The 23,596-nt window shown below is 47.1% G+C and overlaps 1 protein-coding gene across 1 annotated transcript in view; it reads right to left on the bottom strand.

Annotated features, from left to right (window-relative positions):
* Positions 1-7,107: 7,107 nt before the first annotated feature.
* LOC139242062 (interferon-induced GTP-binding protein Mx1-like) overlaps positions 7,108-23,596 on the bottom strand; it is a 45,122-nt gene continuing 28,633 nt past the window's right edge. Inside the window, exons 11-14 of the mRNA XM_070870208.1 lie at positions 22,693-22,851; positions 17,484-17,560; positions 10,288-10,512; positions 7,108-8,367 (exon numbers count right to left, since the gene is read on the bottom strand). Coding sequence (XP_070726309.1) covers positions 8,143-8,367; positions 10,288-10,512; positions 17,484-17,560; positions 22,693-22,851 — 686 coding nt within the window. The 3' untranslated portion in view covers positions 7,108-8,142. The remainder of the gene's footprint in view (positions 8,368-10,287; positions 10,513-17,483; positions 17,561-22,692; positions 22,852-23,596) is intronic.

The raw sequence follows: 23,596 nt of genomic DNA on the forward strand, positions 1-23,596 counted from the left end.
CTTGGAAAAAAACACAGTAAAAGGGAATATTATTTGAATGGGGAGAAATTACAACATGCTGCGGTGCAGAGGGACCTGGGGGTCCTTGTGCATGAATCCCAAAAAGTTAGTTTGCAGGTGCAGCAGGTAATCAGGAAGGCGAATGGAATGTTGGCCTTCATTGCGAGAGGGATGGAGTACAAAAGCAGGGAGGTCCTGCTGCAACTGTACAGGGTATTGGTGAGGCCACACCTGGAGTACTGCGTGCAGTTTTAGTCACCTTACTTAAGGAAGGATATACTAGCTTTGGAGGGGGTACAGAGACGATTCACTCGGCTGATTCCGGAGATGAGGGGGTTACCTTATGATGATAGATTGAGTAGACTGGGTCTTTACTCGTTGGAGTTCAGAAGGATGAGGGGTGATCTTATAGAAACATTTAAAATAATGAAAGGGATAGACGAGATAGAGGCAGAGAGGTTGTTTCCACTGGTCAGGGAGACTAGAACTAGGGGGCACAGCCTCAAAATACGGGGGAGCCAATTTAAAACCTTGTTGAGAAGGAATTTCTTCTCCCAGAGGGTTGTGAATCTGTGGAATTCTCTGCCCAAGGTAGCAGTTGAGGCTAGCTCATTGAATGTATTCAAATCACAGATAGATAGATTTTTAACCAACAAGGGAATTAAGGGTTACGGGCGGTTAAGTGGAGCTGAGTCCACGGCCAGATCAGCCATGATCTTGTTGAATGGCGGAGCAGGCTCGAGGGGCTAGATGGCCTACTCCTGTTCCTAATTCTTATGTTCTTATGTTCTTATGTATGTAAAACTGAACACAATATTTCTGGTGTGGCCTCACTAAGGCTCTGTACAACTGCAGTAACATCTCCCTGCTCCTATACTCAAATCCCCTCGCTATGAAGGTCAACATACCATTTGTCTTCTTCACCGCCTGCTGTACCTGCATGCCAACTTTCAATGACTGATGCACCATGACACCCAGGTCTCGTTGCCTAATCTGTTTAGGACCCTTTTCCTAATCTGTCACCATTCAGATAATAATCTGCCTTCCTGTTTTTGTCACCAAAGTGGATAACCTCACATTTATCCACATTATACTGCATTTGCCATGCATTTTTCCACTCACCTAATCTGTCCAAGTCACCCTGCAGCCTCTTAGCATCATCCTCACAGCTCACACCGCCACCCAGCTTAGTGTCATCTGAAAACTTGGAGATATTACATTCAATTCCTTCACCTAAATCATTAATGTATATTGTAAATAGCTGGGGTCCCAGCACTGAACCTTGCAGTAGCCCACTAGTCACTGCCTGCCATTCTGAAAAGGACCCGTTTATCCCGACTCTCTGCTTCCTATCTGCCAACCAGTTCTCTATCCACGTCAGTACATTACCCCCAATACCATGTGCTTTGATTTTGCACACCAATCTCTTGTGTGGGACCTTGTCAAAAGCCTTTTGAGAGTCCAAATACACCACATCCACTGGTTCTCCCTTGTCCACTCTATTAGTTACATCCGCAAAAAATTCTAGAAGATTTGTCAAGCATGATTTCCCTTTCATAAATCCATGCTGACTTGGACCGATCTCGTCACTTCTTTCCAAATGTGCTGCTATTTCATCTTTAATAATTGATTCCAACATTTTCCCCACTACTGATGTCAGGCTAACCCGACTATAATTCCCTATTTTCTCTCTCCCTCCTTTTTTAAAAAGTGGTGTTACATTAGCTACCCTCCAATCCATAGGAACTGATCCAGAGTCTATAGAATGTTGGAAAATGACCACCAATGCATCCACTATTTCTAGGGCCACTTCCTTAAGTGCACTGGGATACAGACTGTCAGGCCTTGGGGATTTATCGGCCTTCAATCCCATCAATTTCTCAGACACAATTTCCTGACTAATAAGGATTTCCTTCAGTTCCTCCTTCTTGCGACCCTCGGTCCCCTAGTATTTCTGGAAGGTTATTTGTGCTTTCCTTAATGAAGACAGAACAAAAGTATTTGTTCAACTGGTCTGCCATTTCTTTGTTCCCCATTATAAATTCACCTGATTCTGACTGCAAGGGACCTATGTTTGTCTTCACTAATCTTTTTCTCTTCACATATCTATAGAAGCTTTTGCAGTCAGTTTTTATGTTGAGTCAGGATCGTGTATATTTTTAGCAATATTTTCATCTGTACATCCCACTACAACATCCATCTTGGAGTGCTGACTAAGTGCTTATGCCCGGGACAGAAACCCATTTGTTTGTTTTACAAATGCTGATGGACCTGCAGTGTTTATCGATCAGTTTGTGTTTTCCTTCCACTCCCCCATTGTTATTAAGGGTTACAGAGCCATAGGTGGGTAGTTGGAATAAAGATGCAGATCAGCCATGATCTAAATGAATGGTGGAACATGTGCGAGTGGCTGAATGCCCTACTCTACCTGTTCCTATGTTCCTAACCGCAGTTCTCTCAAGTTTGCAGACAATACTGATGTAGAAAGTACAATGAACTGTGAAGAGCAAAGAACATTACAAATGACATATATAGATAGATAAAACAAGAGGACGGAGCAATGCTAGATGCAGTTTAACTAGACCTCAGCTTCAATGCCCACTCCAGCTCTGTGATGTGGGTTGGAGGTGGACCCACTGTCAAAATGGCCCTGATTGACAGTGGGTCGGGATCCCGCTCTAAACCCGAATCCGTCTGAGTTTCTCAGCTGTCACAGACCTGACAGCAAGTGGCGGGACAGATAACTTACTTAATTAAATGGTAGTTAAGATGGTTAAATGGTTAAAAGCACTTACAATTTTTCCAACCTTTTGCCGAGTTTGCCGTGCATCGGGTTTCACACCGGGTAAGTGTGTCGTGTTCTCGGCGACTCTCCATTGCTTTGGCAAGTTGACAGCTGCAGAAGTGGTATAAAAGCTATAATTTCACAGCTGTTCACTTTCCAATGTCAGAAGCTGAAGCCTTCAGGATTTGGAAGAGACTTTTCAGCTGTATGCAGGTTGGAAATGTTTGCGGTGAACTCTCTATTCACTGTCACCTCCTTAGAGCTACCTCTCTCACCAGTGACAGATCGCTTCTGTCATCTCAACCTCACCTGCCATCTATTCCAGCAGCATCGGTGCCCTTGAAAAAATCTCATCTTGGTTCTTAAAATCCCACCACGATCGGCCCCAACACCAACATCACTAAATACATCAGCATCACCACCAACACCAACCTTCTCCGCAATCACCTGATGCTGCACAGGACACAGGGCATCAGCACCCGACCACATTGCTGCCTGGGAGGCCAGTGATGGACTCACCATGGCCACTTTTACTTCACTTCACGCTGTACACCCTGACTGCTACATGATGTGCCAGGTTGGCACTACCCCACACGAACACCATAAAGCATCCCTGCAATGCCCGAGCCATTCCTTTCATACTCAGCACCATTGTGGGGTACTGTTATGTCTCACCATTCACTACAACTCACCAAGCCATTTCCATTGGTTCCCACAAATCTGTCCAAGAACGCAAAGTATTTAAAATAAAGGGTTCAATGTTTGACAATACATCAACATTAACTATACATAAACATTGGCTAAAGGACCCAAGTGCCTACCCTTGTGTGCTGTTAGTTGGTATGAATGCACTAGGATGAGGGTGAGTGTGAGGGGTGGCTAGTGAGATGGAGAACTGATAATGTAGATAGAGAGTGAGGGATGGGTATAAGTGCAAGGTAAATTGGTATAAGGATGTGCAGAGTAGGGTAGGGAAGGCAGAGTGATGGGGATGTGATGAGAGGCACAGCAGGATGAGGTTGAGTGTGGTTTGCAGTAACGGTTCGTGATCTACTGAGATCTGTGAAAGGTTTATGCCACTGCAGTCTGGTCCTCCTGACCACATTCCTGCTTGTGCTCTCGTGTGCAATGTGCAACCAGGCTGTGTTGGTGTCCTGGGAGCTTTTTTCTGCCCATTGGAAGGGAATAGGACCTTCCTGCATGCTGTCTCACCTCCATAAACATCTGGAGGGAGTCATGGGAAAGGCTTGGGGCAGCCATGCACCTTTGTGCAGTGCCCCTCACTGTTTGCAACACCTCAATGGTGCAGAACACTGACAGAAGAACTGTCAAAATCATTGTAGGCATGGTTCCTTTAAGGAAACTGGCTGATGACATGTCATCAAATGATGTCATCAGATCTGTTTCCTCTTAATTGACCGGGAAGCCCACAGGGCGGGCTTAACAAGCCCAACCTAGGGAAGATTCAGGAGAGAGAGCAGGAGAGAGTCGGAAGTGGGCTTTCCACATGCCACCAACCCCAGCCACATCGATCTCACCGCGTGTGGCGAAATCGTGGCCCAAGTGAGCACCGCTCACGTGCTCCAGTTACATCATGGAACAATCCCCAATTTAAATATTTTTCAAGGCCTAATGAGCCTTGCACTTTGGATGTAAGAATAGGCAATGGGGGCATGGCTGAGCAAAGGGATTGAAGGATCCGGGTAGCCAAGTCAGTAAAAGCTGTCCTTCTGGTGCGAAAAAGATCAAAAAGGTTAATAGGATGTTGACCTTCACATGAAGTGTGGAATGTAAATGCAAGTACCACGGTGTTATATCGACGGCTGTTCCATTTCAGGTGACCCAGCTTAGGAAAAGATATACTGGCCTCAAAAGAGTCCAGCAATGATTCACCAGTATGTAGGATTGGCAGCTTTGGTTGGACATATTCCTGGAGATGTCATCACATGTCCTCCTGCCTCCAAACATCCCGCCCCCACACCCCTGCCATAGGTCACCCGACACGCCCATCCTCTGCACACACCACCTTCCCAACCTGACCAGAAAGCAAACCAACTTCATTCATTGGATGACTCTTGGACGTCAGTCGATCTTTCTCCCACCCACCCCGCCATCGCCAATATATTTAGAACTAATCAACGCGTTTGAAGAAAATAAAAAATAAACACCATTTTGTAAGGCCCCAATGATCGCTCTCTGGATTGTTGCACGCAGCAGTGTTACGGAGATTAATCTTCAACTCCTGGAGAATCCAGGGAAATCCTGGAGGGTTGGTAACACAACCAGGGCGATACCTGGGTCTGAAGAGATTAAATCACAATGAGGGACTGGCTAAACCTGGGTGGTAGTCCCTGGAGATGAGAAAGTTACGGAGTATTCTGACTGAGATGTTTCAAATGATGAAGGGAATCGACAATGTTTGCTGATCAGAACTTCTACCTTAATGTGACTGTCACCATAATTGACCTCAATGGGAAAGAAAATCAGTCAGGGTGTAAAACGGGCAGCCAATTCACTATCGCCTGTTTTTGCGCTACTGGCCAAGATCAATTTCACCCCTCCCTCATTCACAGTATGTGTGTGAATTCTGCATTTACAAGCATGAAAATGGTACAAAGAAGAAGCTCCGTTGCACGGGGAGATGACAAAAAAACAAGTCCATAGATGAGTGGAGGGTGGGCTATCTTATTTCATACACAGGATTATTCAAAAATAGTCCTTCCCCTTGTGCTGGAATTTACTCGAAGCTGCTTGCAAAAGTGTATTATCGAACCCCCTCCATCAATTTGCTGGGATGGTTTAGGCCTTCTCTGGTGTCTGTAATTTCCCCATATCCTGTTCTACTTCATACCCCCATCCTGACTATTAAAGCTCACAGTACAGAAGGTCATCCAGGAGAATTGCTTAAAGGTTTCCAAGTGTGCTTTTGGTAATCTATATCCTTAAAAAGCCGTCCTCCACTCCTAAACCTGGTGTAGCACAACGACCCACACAGCTCCTCTGGTGGCCTAAAAGATCAGAGGTTCTGAAGTGTGCGGAGTTAGCCAATTTCAGCTGGGATGTCAGCATTTCCTCAACTTCCCCAAGCTAGTGAGACAAAATCAATCCCATTACTGGTCGCTATCCAGTCATCACTTCCAGAAAGTACATGTGTGCACGGACATAGGGAAAGGATGGGATTGGGGTACAGTAGCATAGTGGTTATGTTACTGGATAGTAATTCACAGGCCTGGACTAATGATCCAGAGACGAAGGTTCAAATCCCACTGTGGCAGCTGGGGAATTTAAATTCTGTTAATTAAATAAATCTGGAATAAAAAGCTAGTATCAGTAATGGTGACTATAGAATGACTGGATTGTCGTAAACACCCATCTGGTTCACCGATGTCCTTTAGGGGAGGAAATCTTACCCAATCTGGCCTATATGTGACTCCAGACCCACAGCAATGTGGTTGACTCTTAACTTGCCCCTCTGAAATGGGCCAGCAAGTCACTCAGTTGTAGAAGGTGGCTCACCAGCACCTTCTCAAGGGCAATTAGAGATGAATTAAAAATAAAGGATATGGTTATGATACACTCTATGTTTTAATTGTTCAGCCAGGAACTCATTGAATGGCGGTGCAGGCTCGAAGGGCCGAATGGCCTACTCCTGCACCTATTTTCTATGTTAATAGAGTGTTAACACTTCTACACTACAAGTGACTACATTTCAAAAGTACTTCATTGGCTGTAAAGCACTTGAAGGCATCATGAGCAATGTTCCCAGTCAAGCTGTGGAGCTGGCTTTTCAATGCAAAAATCACACATGTCATGTATGCTACATGGTTACTGTTGGTACTATCACAAGGTGTGCCACCAGAGGGAGACTTGTAGATTACCTGTACAGGTGTGCCTGGCCTAGTATAACAGGCAGGTCACCAGGTGTGACCCTCACTCTGGAGTTAGCAAATAACAGACTAAGGTCACTACAATTCAGTTACAACACATTGCCTCGTGGAGTCATTACTAGAGCATCTAAGGACACAACAACGCATGCATGGTATTTTGAAGTGACTGCAGGGCCCAAACAAATTACAGGAAACGTTGGTCATGAGGCTATAAAGGCACTATATAAATGGAAGTAATTATTTTTCTTCTAACACTCGCACACAAAGAATATTAATTCAGAGAGGGTCGAGAGAGGAAGGCTATTGGTGATCATGGAATTACAGCCAGGCTCAGACAGTGCCTTTAGGGAAGGAGTGAATAACCAGTTGCTGCCTGTTGATTTGACAGAAGAAAAGTAGAATAAAACAATAGGCAGACATACTATTTAAATTGTCTTTTATTGAACCATCAGAGGCTCACAAGAACACACAGCGCACTTTAGTCATAAGTGGTAACAAAGCAAGGCTTCATAGCCAGTGTTGGGACCAGAGTCTCGCTGACCATACCCGCTAGATCTCTAAATTAGATTGTTACACTGCGAAAGAAAAAACAGGGGCCTTAATCCCTTCTCTCTATACTTTGGTTAGTTTAATCCCTTCTCCCTAAAGTTCTTGCATTCAAGAACCAACATCAGCGATACCAAAATAAACATCTGACCTACTGCCAGGGAATATCCACAAGATTATCCTTTTAAAGACGAAAGTGGGGTGTGGGAGAGAGATTGTGGAGACTGTAAAGAGCAATGGTGGGGTTATTGTAGATGTCTGTGCTGCTGAGGGGTAACCTCGCCTGCTGGGAGCACCCATCGGAAATTTGGAAGTGTGCTGTCCACAATCTCTGATCCATCGTGTACCATCGGAGGGCCAGGATCCTGCCGACCTCCGACTCCTACTTGTAGCGAGACTGCCCTGGAGTTTAGGAGATACAGATCAAAGGCGTGGACAGGGAAGATGGAAACTATTTCCTCTGCTGGGGGGAGTCCAGAACGGGGACAGGGCATAACCTTAAAATTAATGTTAAACCACGTCAGGAAGCACTTCTTCACACAAAGGGTAGTGGAGATCTGGAAATCTCTTCCCTCAAAAAGCTGCTGAGGCTGGGAGCTAACATTTCAAAACCGAGATCGGTAAGATTGCTTTTAGGCAAGGACATTAAGGTATACGGAACCAAGGCGGGTAGATGGAGTTAAGATACAGATCAGCCATGATCTAATTGAATGGTGGAACAGGCTCGAGGCCTAAATGGCCTTAACTGCTTCCGATGTTCAATTTACACCTATTTAGGTGTATATCATGGCAAATAACAAGAGTGCTTTTATCTCCTGGATATGTTTTCCACACAGACCTCTACAGGGGGGGTCATCACCGGCGACTACTAAATATTTCCCAGTTTGCTCAATATTTATTAAATCGATCAATAAGCATGTTCTTTTAACAGATGGTCAGGATCTGCCGTGCCTTTCTCAGCCTGCTCAAGCGGTTGTTGAGAAACCTGCGTTTCTCGAAGATATCTTCCTCTTCCACCAGCAGCTCGACCATCTGCTCTTTGCCCTGCAGCAGTTGCAGCAGTTTGCGCTGTAGCTTGCTCGCATACTCCTCGAGCAGGTAGAATCGAAGGACCATCGGGACCAGGTCGGCCAGTCGATTTGACGCAATCTGAAACACAAACATAGATCAGCCATCAAGCAGTCTTCTTCTGGGGGGCCGGAGGGGGGGGGATACTTTAGGTCTTTGACCATGAGAACTAGGAGTGGGTTGCACTGACCACACTTGACCAGCTCCGCTGGGCAGGCCACATAGTTCGCATGCCAGACTCGAAACTCCCAAAGCAAGCCCTCTATTCCTTCACGGCCAATGAGCCAAAGGGGGGCAGAGGGAACATTACAAGCCTCAAAGCCTCCCTGATAAAAAGCAACATCCCCACCGACACCTGGGAGTCCTTGGCCAAAGACCACCCTAAGTGGAGGGTGTACATCTGGGAGGGCGCTGAGCACCTCGAGTCTTGTCGCCGAGAGCATACAGAAAGCAAGCGCAGGCAGCGGAAAGAACGTGTGGCAAATCTGTCCCACCCTCCCCTTCCCTCAACCATTATCTGTCCCACCTGTGACAGGGACTGTGACTCACGTATTGGACTGTTCAGTCACCTAAGGACTCATTTGTAGAGTGGAAGCAAGTCTTCCTCGATTCCGAGGGACTGCCGATGAGGATGATAGGAGCAGGTATAGGCCATGCTGCCCCTCAAGCCTGCATCACCATTCAGTAAGTTTTGCTGAAAGTAGAATGTTGGTGAGGCTTCCAAAAGCCTCAGAACATTGGACACCGTGGACACCATTGGGCAGATCATGTGTAAAGGAGGGAGGAGTTCAGAAATCTCTGCACATTGGGCTGATTAGAGCTCTGGTTTACATGGCAACTAGGCGGGTGCCCCATAATGTATCTTCAGTGGCTCTGCAACAATTCAGCTGCACATTTGGAATGGGTGCTGAAAAGGTCAGCATTGAAATTTTTTTTATAAACGTTGGGCAACTCTGCTCTTTGGCCCTCTGACACCAATATAATACAAAGATGGGAGGAAAAGCAATGTATGAGGACACAACAAATCTGCAAAAGGACATAGACAGGCTAAGTGAGTGGGCAAAAATTTGGCAGATAGAGTTTAGAAGGATAAGGGGTGATCTTATAGAAACATTTAAAATAATGAAAGGGATAGACAAGATAGAGGCAGAGAGGTTGTTTCCACTGGTCGGGGAGACTAGAACTAGGGGGCACAGCCTCAAAATACGGAGGAGCCAATTTAAAACCGAGTTGAGAAATAATTTCTTCTCCCAGAGAGTTGTGAATCTGTGGAATTCTCTGCCCAAGGAAGCAGTTGAGGCTGGCTCATTGAATGTATTCAAGTCACAGATAGATAGATTTTTAACCAATAAGGGAATTAAGGGTTACGGGGAGCGGGCGGGTAAGTGGAGCTGATCTTGTTGAATGGCGGAGCAGGCTCGAGGGGGTAGATGGCCTACTCCTGTTCCTAATTCTTATGTTCTTATAATGTTGGAAAGTGTGAGGTCATGCACATTGGCAGAAAAAAAATCAAAGAGCAAGTTATTATTTAAATGGAGAAAGATTGCAAAGTGCTGCAGTACAGCGGGACCTGGGGGTGCTTGTGCATGAAACACAAAAGGAATTCGCTACTTCAGAGAGCTGTGGAAGCTGGGACATTGAATAAATTTAAGACAGAAATAGACTGTTTCTTAAACGATAAGGGTATAAGGGGTTATGGAGAGCGGGCGGGGAAGTGGATCTGAGTCCATGATCAGATCAGCCATGATCTTATTGAATGGCGGAGCAGGCTCGAGAGACCGTATGGGCTACTCCTGTTACTATTTCTCATGTTCTTATGTTCTTGCCTGGTTCTCCGTTGCCCTCTCTGCCCAGTGCCCCTATGCACCACAACTCCTCCCCATGCAGGGAAAGTGGCTGCAACACAATGTGTGGCGTGAAATGAGAGGGCAGCAGAAGGATCAACCACGCCCGTGAACGGAAGAGCAATGTCCGTTTATGGTACTGGCTCACGTTGCTCACCAGGTAATAGGTCTCCAAGTGAATGGACATTGCGATGATATCCGTAGAGACAGAGATCAGCTGCTTGTCTTCTTCCTCGGGTAACTCGTACGCGGTCTGGATTTCATTAAGCTTGTTGCAGTAAATTATGTCCTGACAGTAGACCATTTTCTCCATCTTGAACAGAGTCTTCAGCATCTCCTCTGCTTCCGATTCCTGCACCTGACGAATTTCATCAATTTTGCTCTTTGGAGGACATAAGAACATAAGAATTAGGAACATGAGTAGGTCATCTAGCCCCTCGAGCCTGCTCCGCCATTCAACAAGATCATGGCTGATCTGGCCGTGGACTCAGCTCACTTACCCGCCCGTTCCCCATAACCCTTAATTCCCTTATTGGTTAAAAATCTATCTATCTGTGACTTGAATATATTCAATGAGCTAGCCTCAACTGCTTCCTTGGGCAGAGAATTCCACAGATTCACAACCCTCTGGGAGAAGAAATTCCTTCTCAACTCAGTTTTAAATTGGCTCCCCCGTATTTTGAGGCTGTTCCCCCTAGTTCTAGTCTCCCTGACCAGTGGAAACAACCTCTCCGCCTCTATCTTGTCTATCCCTTTCATTATTTTAAATGTTTCTAGAAGATCACCCCTCATCCTTCTGAACTCCAACGAGTAAAGACCCAGTCTACTCAATCTATCATCATAAGGTAACCCCCTCATCTCCGGAATCAGCCTAGTGAATTGTCTCTGTACCCCCTCCAAAGCTAGTATAACCTTCCTTAAGTAAGGTGACCAAAACTGCACGCAGTACTCCAGGTGCGGCCTCACCAATACCTTATACAGTTGCAGCAGGACCTCCCTGCTTTTGTACTCCATCCCCCTCGCAATGAAGGCCAACATTCCATTTGCCTTCCTGATTACCTGCTGCACCTGCAAACTAACTTTTTGGGATTCATGCATAAGGACCCCCAGGTCCCTCTGCACGCAGCATGTTGTAATTTCTCCCCATTCAAATAATATTCCTTTTTACTGTTTTTTTTCCCAAGGTGGATGACCTCACATTTTCCGACATTGTATTCCATCTGCCAAACCTTAGCCCATTCGCTTAACCTATCCAAATCTCTTTGCAGCCTCTCTGTGTCCTCTACACAACCCGCTTTCCCACTAATCTTTGTGTCATCTGCAAATTTTGTTACACTACACTCTGTCCCCTCTTCCAGGTCATCTATGTATATTGTAAACAGTTGCGGTCCCAGCACCGATCCCTGTGGCACACCACTAACCACCGATTTCCAACCCAAAAAGGACCCATTTATCCCGACTCTCTGCTTTCTGTTCGCCAGCCAATTCTCTATCCATGCTAATACATTTCCACTGACTCCGCATACCTCTATCTTCTGCAGTAACCTTTTGTGTGGTACCTTATTGAATGCCTTTTGAAAATCTAAATACACCACATCCATCGGTACACCTCTATCCACCATGCTCGTTATATCCTCAAAGAATTCCAGTAAATTAGTTAAACATGATTTCCCCTTCATGAATCCATGCTGCGTCTGCTTGATTGCACTATTCCTATCTAGATATCCAGCTATTTCTTCCTTAATGATAGTTTCAAGCATTTTCCCCACTACAGATGTTAAACTAACCGGCCTATAGTTACCTGCCTTTTGTCTGACCCCTTTTTTAAACAGGGGCGTTACATTAGCTGCTTTCCAATCCGCTGGTACCTCCCCAGAGTCCAGAGAATTTTGGTAGATTATAACGAATGCATCTGCTATAACTTCCGCCATCTCTTTTAATAACCTGGGATGCATTTCATCAGGACAGGGGACTTGTCTACCTTGAGTCCCATTAGCCTGTCCAGCACTACCCCCCTAGTGATAGTGATTATCTCAAGGTCCTCCCTTCCCACATTCCTGTGACCAGCAACTTCTGGCATGGTTTCTGTGTCTTCCACTGTGAAGACCGAAGCAAAATAATTGTTTAAGGTCTCAGCCATTTCCACATTTCCCATTATTAAATCCCCCTTCTCATCTTCTCAGTGACCAAAATTTACTTTAGTCACTCTTTTCCATTTTATATATTTGTAAAAGCTTTTAGTATCCGTTTTTATGTTTTGCCCAAGTTTACCTTTGTAATCTATCTTTCCTTTCTTTATTGCTTTTTTATTCATTCTTTACTGTCGTTTAAAATTTTCCCAATCTTCTATTTTCCCAGTAACCTTGGCCACCTTATACGCATTGGTCTTTGATTTGATACTCTCCTTTATTTCCTTGGTTATCCACGGCTGGTTATCCCTTCTCTTACCGCCCTTCTTTTTCGCTGGAATATATTTTTGTTGAGCACTATGAAAGAGCTCGTTAAAAGACCTCCACTGTTCCTCAATTGTGCCACCATTTCGTCTGTGTTTCCAGTCTACTTTAGCCAACTCTGCCCTCATCCCACTGTAGTCCCCTTTGTTTAAGCATAGTACGCTCATTTGAGACACTACTTCCTCACCCTCAATCTGTATTACAAATTCAACCATACTGTGATCACTCATTCCGAGAGGATCTTTTACAAGGAGATCGTTTATTTTTCCTGTCTCATTACACAGGACCAGATCTAAGATAGCTTGCTCCCTTGTAGGTTCTGTAACATACTGTTCTAAGAAACAATCCCGTATGCATTCTATGAATTCCTCCTCCAGGCTACCCAGTGCGATTTGATTTGACCAATCGATATGTAGGTTAAAATCCCTCATGATTACTGCCGTTCCTTTTTCACATGCCTCCATTATTCCCTTGATTATTGCCCGCCCCACCGTGAAGTTATTATTTGGGGGCCTATAAACTACGCCCACCAGTGACTTTTTCCCCTTACTATCTCTAATCTCCACCCACAATGATTCAACATTTTGTTCATTCGAGCCAATATCGTCTCTCACAACTGCCCTGATATCATCCTTTATTAACAGAGCTACCCCACCTCCTTTCCCTTCTTGTCTATCTTTCCGAATCGTCAGATACCCCTGTATGTTTAATTCCCAGTCTTGGCCACCCTGCAACCACGTTTCTGTAATGGCCACCAAATCATACCCATTTGTAATGATTTGTGCCGTCAACTCATTTACTTTATTTCGAATGCTGCGTGCGTTTAGGTAGAGTGTTTTAATACTAGTTTTTAAACCATGATTTTTAGTTTTGACCCCTCCTGCAGCCCCTTTACATTCAGTGGCCCTTTTTGTTTTTTGCCTTGGGTTTCTCTGCCCTCCACTTTTACTCATCTCCTTTCTGTCTTTTGCTTTTGTCTTCTTTTTGTTTCCCTCTGTCTCCCTGCATTGGTTCCCATCCCCCTGCCATATTAGTTTAACTCCTCCCCAACAGCACTAGCAAACACTCCCCGTAGGACATTGGTTCCGGTCCTGCCCAGGTGCAGACCGTCCGGTTTGTACTGGTCCCACCTCCCCCAGAACCTGTTCCAATGCCCCAGGAATTTGAATCTCTCCCTGTTGCACCACTGCTCAAGCCACATATTCATCTGAGCTATCCTGCGATTCCTACTCTGACTAGCACGTGGCACTGGTAGCAATCCCGAGATTACTACTTTTGAGGTCCTACGTTTTAATTTAGCTCCTTGCTTCTTAAATTCATCTCGTAGGACCTCATCCCTTTTTTTACCTATATCGTTGGTACCAATGTGCACCACGACAACTGGCTGTTCACCCACCTTTTCAGAATGTCCTGCACCCGCTCCGAGACATCCTTGACCCTTGCACCAGGGAAGCAACATACCATCCTGGAGTCTCAGTTGCGGCCGCAGAAACGCCTATCTATTCCCCTTACAATCGAATCCCCTATCACTATCGCTCTCCCACTCTTTTTCCTGCCCTCCTGTGCAGCAGAGCCAGCCACGGTGCCATGAACTTGGCTGCTGCTGCCCTCCCCTGATGAGTCATCCCCCTCAACAGTACCCAAAGCAGTGTATCTGTTTTGCAGGGGGATGACCGCAGGGGACCCCTGCACTACCTTTCTTGCACTGCTCTTCCTGCTGGTCTTCCATTCCCTAGCTGGCTGTGAACCCTTCACCTGCGGTAAGACCAACTCGCTACACGTGCTACCCACGTCATTCTCCGCATCGTGGATGCTCCAGAGTGAATCCACCCTCAGCTCCAATTCCGCAACGCGGTCTGTTCGGAGCTGGAGGCGGATACACTTCCCGCACACGTAGTCGTCAGGGACACCGGAAGTGTCCCTGACTTCCCACATAGTACAGGAGGAGCATATCACGTGACCGAGCTCTCCTGCCATGACTTAACCCTTAGATACACTTAAATTGGCAACAACAATGTTAAAGTTTACTCACTGATATAGAAGAGAAAAAAGAAAAACTACTCACCAATCACCAGCCAATCACTTACCCCCTTGACTGTGACGTCACCTTTCTGTTTCTTTCTACTTCTTTTTTGCCTTCTCCCTCTCGCCGACCCCGGACTCACCTCTCGCCGACCCCGGACTCACCTCTCGCCGACCCCGGACTCACCTCTCGCCGACCCCGGACTCACCTCTCGCCGACCCCGGACTCACCTCTCGCCGACCCCGGACTCACCTCTCGCCGACCCCGGACTCACCTCTCGCCGACCCCGGACTCACCTCTCGCCGACCCCGGACTCACCTCTCGCCGACCCCGGACTCACCTCTCGCCGACCCCGGACTGACCTCTCGCCGACCCCGGACTCACCTCTCGCCGACCCCGGATTCACCTCTCGCCGACCCCGGACTCACCTCTCGCCGACCCCGGATTCACCTCTCGCCGACCCCGGATTCACCTCTCGCCGACCCCGGATTCACCTTTCGCCGACCCCGGATTCACCTCTCGCCGACCCCGGATTCACCTCTCGCCGACCCCGGATTCACCTCTCGCCGACCCCGGACTCACCTCTCGCCGACCCCGGATTCACCTCTCGCCGACCCCGGATTCACCTCTCGCCGACCCCGGATTCACCTCTCGCCGACCCCGGACTCACCTCTCGCCGACCCCGGACTCACCTCTCGCCGACCCCGGACTGACCTCTCGCCGACCCCGGACTCACCTCTCGCCGACCCCGGACTCACCTCTCGCCGACCCCGGATTCACCTCTCGCCGACCCCGGACTCACCTCTCGCCGACCCCGGACTCACCTCTCGCCGACCCCGGACTGACCTCTCGCCGACCCCGGACTCACCTCTCGCCGACCCCGGACTCACCTCTCGCCGACCCCGGATTCACCTCTCGCCGACCCCGGACTCACCTCTCGCCGACCCCGGATTCACCTCTCGCCGACCCCGGACTCGCGCTGCTCCGAGCTCCCGCCTCCTCGACTGACGTGTTGATCAGGAGTATTTTACTGGGACTGAAATTCGGAAATTTCCAGCACAGAAGGCCGTGTCCGCGCCGGCCGAAAAATAACTTTCTGGCCTAATCCCACTTTCCCGCTCTCGGTCCATAGCCCAGCAGGTTACGGCACTTCAGGTGCACATCCAAGCACTTTTTAAAAGCAATGAGGGTTTCTGCCTCTACCACCCTTTCAGGTAGTGAGTTCCAGACCCCCACAACCCTCTGGGTAAAGAAACGTTTCCTCAAATCTCTTCTAAACCGCCAGCAGTTACTTTAAATCTATGCCCCCTGGTTATTGACCCATTGCTAAAGGAAACAGGTCCGTCCTATCCACTCTATCTAGGTCCCTCATAATTTTATACACCTCAATTAAGTCTCCCCTCAGCCTCCTCTGTTCCAAAGAAAACAACCCCAGTCTATTCAAACTATCTTCATAGTTAAAATTCTCCAGTCCTGGCAACATCCTCGTAAATCTCCTCTGTACCCTCTCTGATGCAATCACATCCTTCCTGTAACGTGGTGAACAGAACTTCAAGCAGTACTCTAACTGTGGCCTAACCCGTGTTGTATACAGTTCAAGCATAATCTCCCTGCTTTTGTATTCTATGCCTCGGCTAATAAAGGCAAATATTCCGTATGCCTTCTTCACCATCTTATCTACCTGGCCTGCTATCTTCAGCGACCTGTGGACATGCACTCTGAGGTCCCTCTGTTCCTCAGGATCCTACCATTTATTGTGTATTCCCTTGCCTTGTTAGCCCTCCCCAAAAACATTACCTCAAACTTCTCCAGACTGAATTCAATTGGCTACTTTTCTGCCCAGCTGACCAGTTCATTGATATCTTCCTGCAGGCTACAACTTTCTTCTTCATTATCAACCATAGGGCCATTTTTTGTATCATCTACAAACTTCTTAACCGTGCCTATACATTGAAGTCTAGATCATTGATGTATATCACAAAAAGTAAGGGACCTAGTACTGAGCCCTGCGTAACCCCACTGGAAACAGCCTTCCAGTCACAAAAACACCCATCGACCATTACCCTTTGCTTCCTGCCTCTGAGCCAATTTTGGATCCAACTTGCCACTTTGCCCTGGATCCCATGGGATTTTACTTTCATGACCAGTCTGCCATGTGGGACCTTATCAAAAGTCTTGCTAAAGTCCACATACACTACATCGTACACACTACCCTCATCGACCCTCCTGGTTATCTCCTCAAAAAATTCAATCAAGTTTGTCAGATACGACCTTCCATTAACGAATTCATACTGACTGTCCCAACGGTCTCCTCCTTTCCTGGACATGGCCATATTTTTAACGTCTTTAAATTAAACCATGGAAAACTAATTATTTACTGTTTGTTTCCAATTCCACCCCTCCCCACTCCCTCCCCGCCCCAAGTGCACACATCATTCTCCATGCCCTCCCTCCATCCACCACCGGCGCCCCCTGGCTGCAGTGTGTACCATCTACAAGATGCACTGCAGCAACTCACCAAGACTTCTTCGGCAGCACCTCCCAAACCCGCGACCTCTACCCCCTAGAAGGACAAGGGCAGCAGGCGCATGGGAACACCACCACCTCCACGTTCCCCTCCCAGTCACACACCATCCTGACTGGAAAATATATCGGCCGTTCCTTCATCATCGCTGGGTCACAATCCTGGAACTCCCTCCCTAACAGCACTGTGGGAGCACCTTCACCACACGGACTGCAGCGGTTCAAGAAGGCGGCTCACCACCACCTTCTCAAGGGGCAGTTAGGGATGGGCAATAAATGCCGGCCTTGCCAGCGATGCCCACAACCCAGAACGAATAGCAATGAATGGAGACAAGAAATCAGTCTTCTACATACCTTAATGCTTTTCATTAGGTTTGGCAATCCTTGAAAATGCTGCAAAGCCATTTCGTTAAACACTGACTGGACCAGGTCTGTAAGGAAAAGAAGACAGTCCAGTTAGGGGGATGCCATTTCTAGCAACTTCTATTTGTAAATGTTCCTTAGGTGATGAAGCTCTGACAAACATAGAAACATAGAAAATAGGTGCAGGAGCAGGCCATTCAGCCCTTCTAGCCTGCACCGCCATTCAACGAGTTCATGGCTGAACATGAAACTTCAGTACCCACTTCCTGCTTTCTCGCCATAACCCTTGATCCCCCGAGTAGTAAGGACTTCATCTAACTCCCTTTTGAATATATTTAGTGAATTGGCCTCAACTACTTCCTGTGGTAGAGAATTCCACAGGTTCACCACTCTCTGGGTGAAGAAGTTTCTCCTTATCTCGGTCCTAAATGGCTTACCCCTTATCCTTAGACTGTGACCCCTGGTTCTGGACTTCCCCAACATTGGGAACATTCTTCCTGCATCCAACCTGTCCAAACCCGTCAGAATTTTAAACGTTTCTATGAGGTCCCCTCTCACTCTTCTGAACTCCAGTGAATACAAGCCCAGTTGATTCAGTCTTTCTTGATAGGTCAGTCCCACCATCCCGGGAATCAGTCTGGTGAATCTTCGCTGCACTCCCTCAACAGCAAGTATGTCCTTCCTCAAGTTAGGAGACCAAAACTGTACACAATACTCCAGGTGTGGCCTCACCAAGGCCCTGTACAACTGTAGCAACACCTCCCTGCCCCTGTACTCAAATCCCCTCGCTATGAAGGCCAACATGCCATTTGCTTTCTTAACCGCCTGCTGTACCTGCATGCCAACCTTCAATGACTGATGTACCATGACACCCAGGTCTCGTTGCACCTTCCCTTTTCCTAATCTGTCACCATTCAGATAATAGTCTGTCTCTCTGTTTTTACCACCAAAGTGGATAACCTCACATTTATCCACATTATACTTCATCTGCCACGCATTTGCCCACTCACCTAACCTATCCAAGTCACTCTGTAGCCTCATAGCATCCTCCTCGCAGCTCACACTGCCACCCAACTTAGTGTCATCCGAAAATTTGGAGATACTACATTTAATCCCCTCGTCTAAATCATTAATGTACAATGTAAACAGCTGGGGCCCCAGCACAGAACCCTGCGGTACCCCACTAGTCACTGCCTGCCATTCCGAAAAGTACCCATTTACTCCTACTCTTTGCTTCCTGTCTGACAACCAGTTCTCAATCCACGTCAGCACACTACCCCCAATCCCATGTGCTTTAACTTTGCACATTAATCTCCTGTGTGGGACCTTGTCGAAAGCCTTCTGAAAGTCCAAATATACCACATCAACTGGTACTCCTTTGTCCACTTTATTGGAAACATCCTCAAAAAATTCCAGAAGATTTGTCAAGCATGATCTCCCTTTTACAAATCCATGCTGACTTGGACCTATCATGTCACCATTTTCCAAATGCGCTGCTATGACATCCTTAATAATTGATTCCATCATTTTACCCACTACTGAGGTCAGGCTGACCGGTCTATAATTCCCTGCTTTCTCTCTCCCTCCTTTTTTAAAAAGTGGGGTTACATTGGCTACCCTCCACTCGATAGGAACTGATCCAGAGTCAATGGAATGTTGGAAAATGACTGTCAATGCATCCGCTATTTCCAAGGCCACCTTCCTTAAGTACTCTGGGATGCAGTCCATCAGGCCCTGGGGATTTATCGGCCTTCAATCCCATCAATTTCCCCAACACAATTTCCCGACTAATAAAGATTTCCCTCAGTTCCTCCTCCTTAATAGACCCTCTGACCACTTTTATATCTGGAAGGTTGTTTGTGTCCTCCTTAGTGAATACTGAACCAAAGTACTTGTTCAATTGGTCTGCCATTTCTTTGTTCCCCGTTATGACTTCCCCTGATTCTGACTGCAGGGGACCTACGTTTGTCTTTACTAACCTCTTTCTCTTTACATACCTATAGAAACTTTTGCAATCCGCCTTAATGTTCCCTGCAAGCTTCTTCTCGTACTCCATTTTCCCTACCCTAATCAAACCCTTTGTCCTCCTCTGCTGAGTTCTAAATTTCTCCCAGTCCCCAGGTTCGCTGCTATTTCTGGCCAATTTGTATGCCACTTCCTTGGCTTTAATACTATCCCTGATTTCCCTAGATAGCCACGGTTGAGCCACCTTCCCCTTTTTTATTTTTACGCCAGACAGGAATGTACAATTGTTGTAATTCATCCAAGCTGCTTAAAGGGGAAGGTAACTACAGAGAAATATCATCGGCAAGTCCAAAATCAGATACAGGTGCAGCGTCCCAAATCTGGAACCCTTGGGACCGAGCCCAGGCTCGGGTATTTCCGGATTTCGGAACGTCAGAAGGCGGGGGCGCGGGTAGGTGGGCTACCTGCCAAGGAGCTGTTCAGGCCGTCCAGGGCCCACCGAGGAGATCGTTGTGGGGCCAGCCCTGCCGAAGATGTTGTCGGATGGGCCACCGGAGGTTGTCGAGGAGGTGTTTGTGTCAGGTGGGGCTCCGCTGAGGAAGCTGTCGGGCGGGACCCCGCCTGCCGAGGAGGTGTTCGGATGGGCAGGCCCCGCCAAGGAGGTTGTTGGGCCAGTGGGCCCCGCCAAGGATGTCATCGTCGGGCGGGGCCCCGCCGAGGAGGTGTTTGCGTGGGCCAGCACGGAGGCCCCAAGGTAAGGGCGGCGAGGCCCCGAGGTCGGGCAGGATCGTCCGGTCCACATTCTGGAATATTTTACGGATTCCAGACGACCCTGCCATGATTCGTCCTGGAGTCCGGTTTCCGGAACATTCCATATTTTGGATGCTGCACCTGTACAACTGCCCTATCGTAGAGTCCATCCAACAGTGATAAGATTTTTGTTGGGTAAGCGTATGGGCTATGGAACCAAGGCGTGTAGATTGAGTTAGGCCGCAGATCAGCCATGATTTAATTGAATGAACCCGGCTTGAGGGGCCGAATGGCCGACTCCTGCTCCTATTTAATCTGCAATATTTCTCAAAGATAAATCAAGTAAAACTCCAGAATATTTACTTAACCTTCTATCTGAACACTATTTGACGAGTTCCCTTTCTTGCTATACCACTTCCATGGATACTGTGGCTCAGTAACCATCACATTACACAAGAATTACAATCTCTAGCTGCACCTATCACTATAAGCATCAATCCAATCCCTACCCAGATATTATACTTTCTAAAAAGGTGCCAAACTTTGATGTTATAAACGACATTCAAACAACTCTGCTAAAAGATAACCGGAGTGAGCCATTGGGCCCTCGAGCCTGTTCCGCCATTCTATGAGATAATGACTTGAAAATGTCAATTGTCCCCCAGCATCCATAGCCCTTTGGGCGAAAAGTGTCCAAGAGATGAACTACTCGGGGGCTGGATCGTCAGCTTGTTGCCGCCTCTGTTTTCGCCTCGGAGGGGGCGGCGGTAAGCTCTTCCAGACGGGCAGACAGCTTCCAGCATCCCGCCGGGGTTTTCGGGGCCGGTTTCGGCGAGGGGCGGAGCATTACCGCCCAGAAGAGGCGAGCCGGTGTGCAAGGCCCCTGGTTGCGATACCGGCTCGATTTTTGGCTCCCGCCCGACCTGCTCCGTAGAGCGCCCCCTGCTGGGACTACCTGTGACCTCGGGTAAGCGTGATTGGTTTTATTTGCGATTTATGTTGTGGTGGGGCGAGTTATTTATTGGGAATGTTGTTGGGTTATTTCGCGATTTATGTTGTGGTGGGGTGAGTTATTTATTGGGAATGTTGTTGGGGTTATTTTTTCAGGTTTGTTTTTGTTCCACAGGTCTCTCTCGGAGCACTCGAAGGCCGGCTGTTTAGCTGGGGATTTTCATATGCTCAGCTGGCCTAGTGCCCTAAGGGAGGTGTACAATGCATCCCTCTGCGCTCCGCCCCACACACAGGGCCCAGCTGATGAATTTTGCTGACGGAGGAGTGAACTGTTCCCGGGCGCAAACTTTATCCTGCTGCCATTATCGCCCTGAGATGAGCAGAACCGAAAGTCCAGCCCAATCTTTGTTTGAACAAAATGCTTCCAGATTTCACTAACTGGTCTAGATCTAACTTTTAAAGATTTCCTATTTTGTTCTGGATTCCCCCACCAGAGGAAATGGTTTCTCTGTGTCTACCCTAATGAATCTCTATCATTTTAAAACAAATCCATCTAATCTCAACCTTGCTCAACAATTGACCATTAATAAACTCCTCTGGGGCTACATTCTCAGCCTAGATTAACTAGCCGATCAAAATCTGTGCTACCCATTCCTCTCAGTACTTTGAAATCTTGAATCAGCTCCTCTCTCAATCTTCCCATGTCCAGAAAAGACAAATTCAGTTCTTGGAGTCTCTTTTCATTGCTTACAGCCCAAAGATTAGGATTAATGTCCTTCTTCTGAACTCTGTCCAAACGCTCTCCACCAGATCAATCTCCTTTTTAAAGATAGTTCTCCAAACTGTGGCCTCATGAATGCTCCATTTACAGGTGAAAATAACTTGGTTTGGCCTATAGCCAAAAGGGCTCAAGATGTATCCCATTACTTAATCAACCTGGTTAATAACAGCTTCACGATGACCAGTTACTTCCAACAAGTGAACAAAGATCACAATAACCATCCTTTAAGTCCTTTGCTAAGACACATTCACATTGTCAGCTGTGGCTCAGTGGGTAGCACTCTCACCTCGGGGTCAGAAGATTGTGGGTTCCAATCCCACGCAGCACTTGAGCACACAGGCTGACACTCCCACAGCTCCACTGAGGGAGTGCTGCACTGTTGGAGGTGCCATCTTTTAGATGGGATTTTAAACCAAGAGGACTCTCTTACGCTCTCTCAAGAGGACGTAAAAGATCCTATGGAACTATTCGAAGAGCAGCAGGGCAGTTCTCCCTGTTGTCTTTGCCAAATCACTAAAAGCAGATTATCCGGTCATTATCTCATTTCTGTTTGTGGGAGCTTGCTGTGCACACATTGGCTGCTCCGTCTCCTACATTGCAACAGTGACTACACTTGGGAAAAGTACGTCATAGGTTGTGAGGAAACTTTGGGATGTCCTGAAGTGGTGAACTGCACTATATAAACGCAAGTCCTTCCCTTTATCATGCAGTTTCTTTAAAGTTGTAGAGTGCAGGGTAGATCGTACACATCACCTGATATCTCTTTCAGCATCGAGACCGAGGGAGATTCCAACTTCATGATCTGATTCTTGGCGAGTGACTCAAAGATTCTGTAATTGGTGAATCCAGGTAGTTCTCTCCCGCGGGACCTCTTGGCGTACTCGCTCACTTTGTCATTCATTATATCTTTGACTGCAAAAAAGAATTGAAGAACAAAACCATTCTTACTGCATTTCAAAATCCCGGGATATATTTTTGTGTTTCTCACACTATTGTTTTCGAGTGCAGTTAAAGTTTGTTTTATTTAAAAGGGCCAGTGAACCAGGTCTCTGTTCCATTTTACTGGCCTTTGCCCCAAGGGAAATGCGTGCCCCTCGGGGGAATTCAGCCTCAATATTTTCAGATTCATCAGCAGCCAAGTTGGTTTTACGCCCATAATAACATTACATTAAATCTACAGCACAGAAACAGGCCATTCGGCCCAACCAGTCCATGCCGGTGTTTATGCTCCATTCGAGCCTCCTCCTGTCTTTCCTCATCTAAATCTATCAGCAGAACCCTCTATTCCCTTCTCCCCCATATGCTTGTCTAGCCTCCCCTTAAATACATCGATACTATTCGCCTCAACCCCTCCCTGTGGCAGCGAGTTCCACATTCTCACCGCTCTCTGGGTAAAGAAGTTTCTTCTGAATTCCCGATTTGATTTCTTGGTGACTAGCTTATATTGATGGCCTCTAGTTCTGCTCCTCCCTACAAGTGGAAACATTCTCTCTGTATCCACTCTATCAAAACCTTACATCATTTTAAAGAACTCAATTAGGTCACCCCTCAGCCTTCTCTATTCAACCGAAGAGAGACCCAGCCTGCTTGCATCTATGTAATCCCTTAATGTAAAAAAAATTCCAAGGTGCTTTGCAAATAGAACTAGAAAGGAGAT

This window comes from Pristiophorus japonicus, unplaced genomic scaffold, assembly GCF_044704955.1.
Source record: "Pristiophorus japonicus isolate sPriJap1 unplaced genomic scaffold, sPriJap1.hap1 HAP1_SCAFFOLD_1187, whole genome shotgun sequence".
Taxonomy (NCBI): Eukaryota; Metazoa; Chordata; class Chondrichthyes; family Pristiophoridae; genus Pristiophorus; species Pristiophorus japonicus.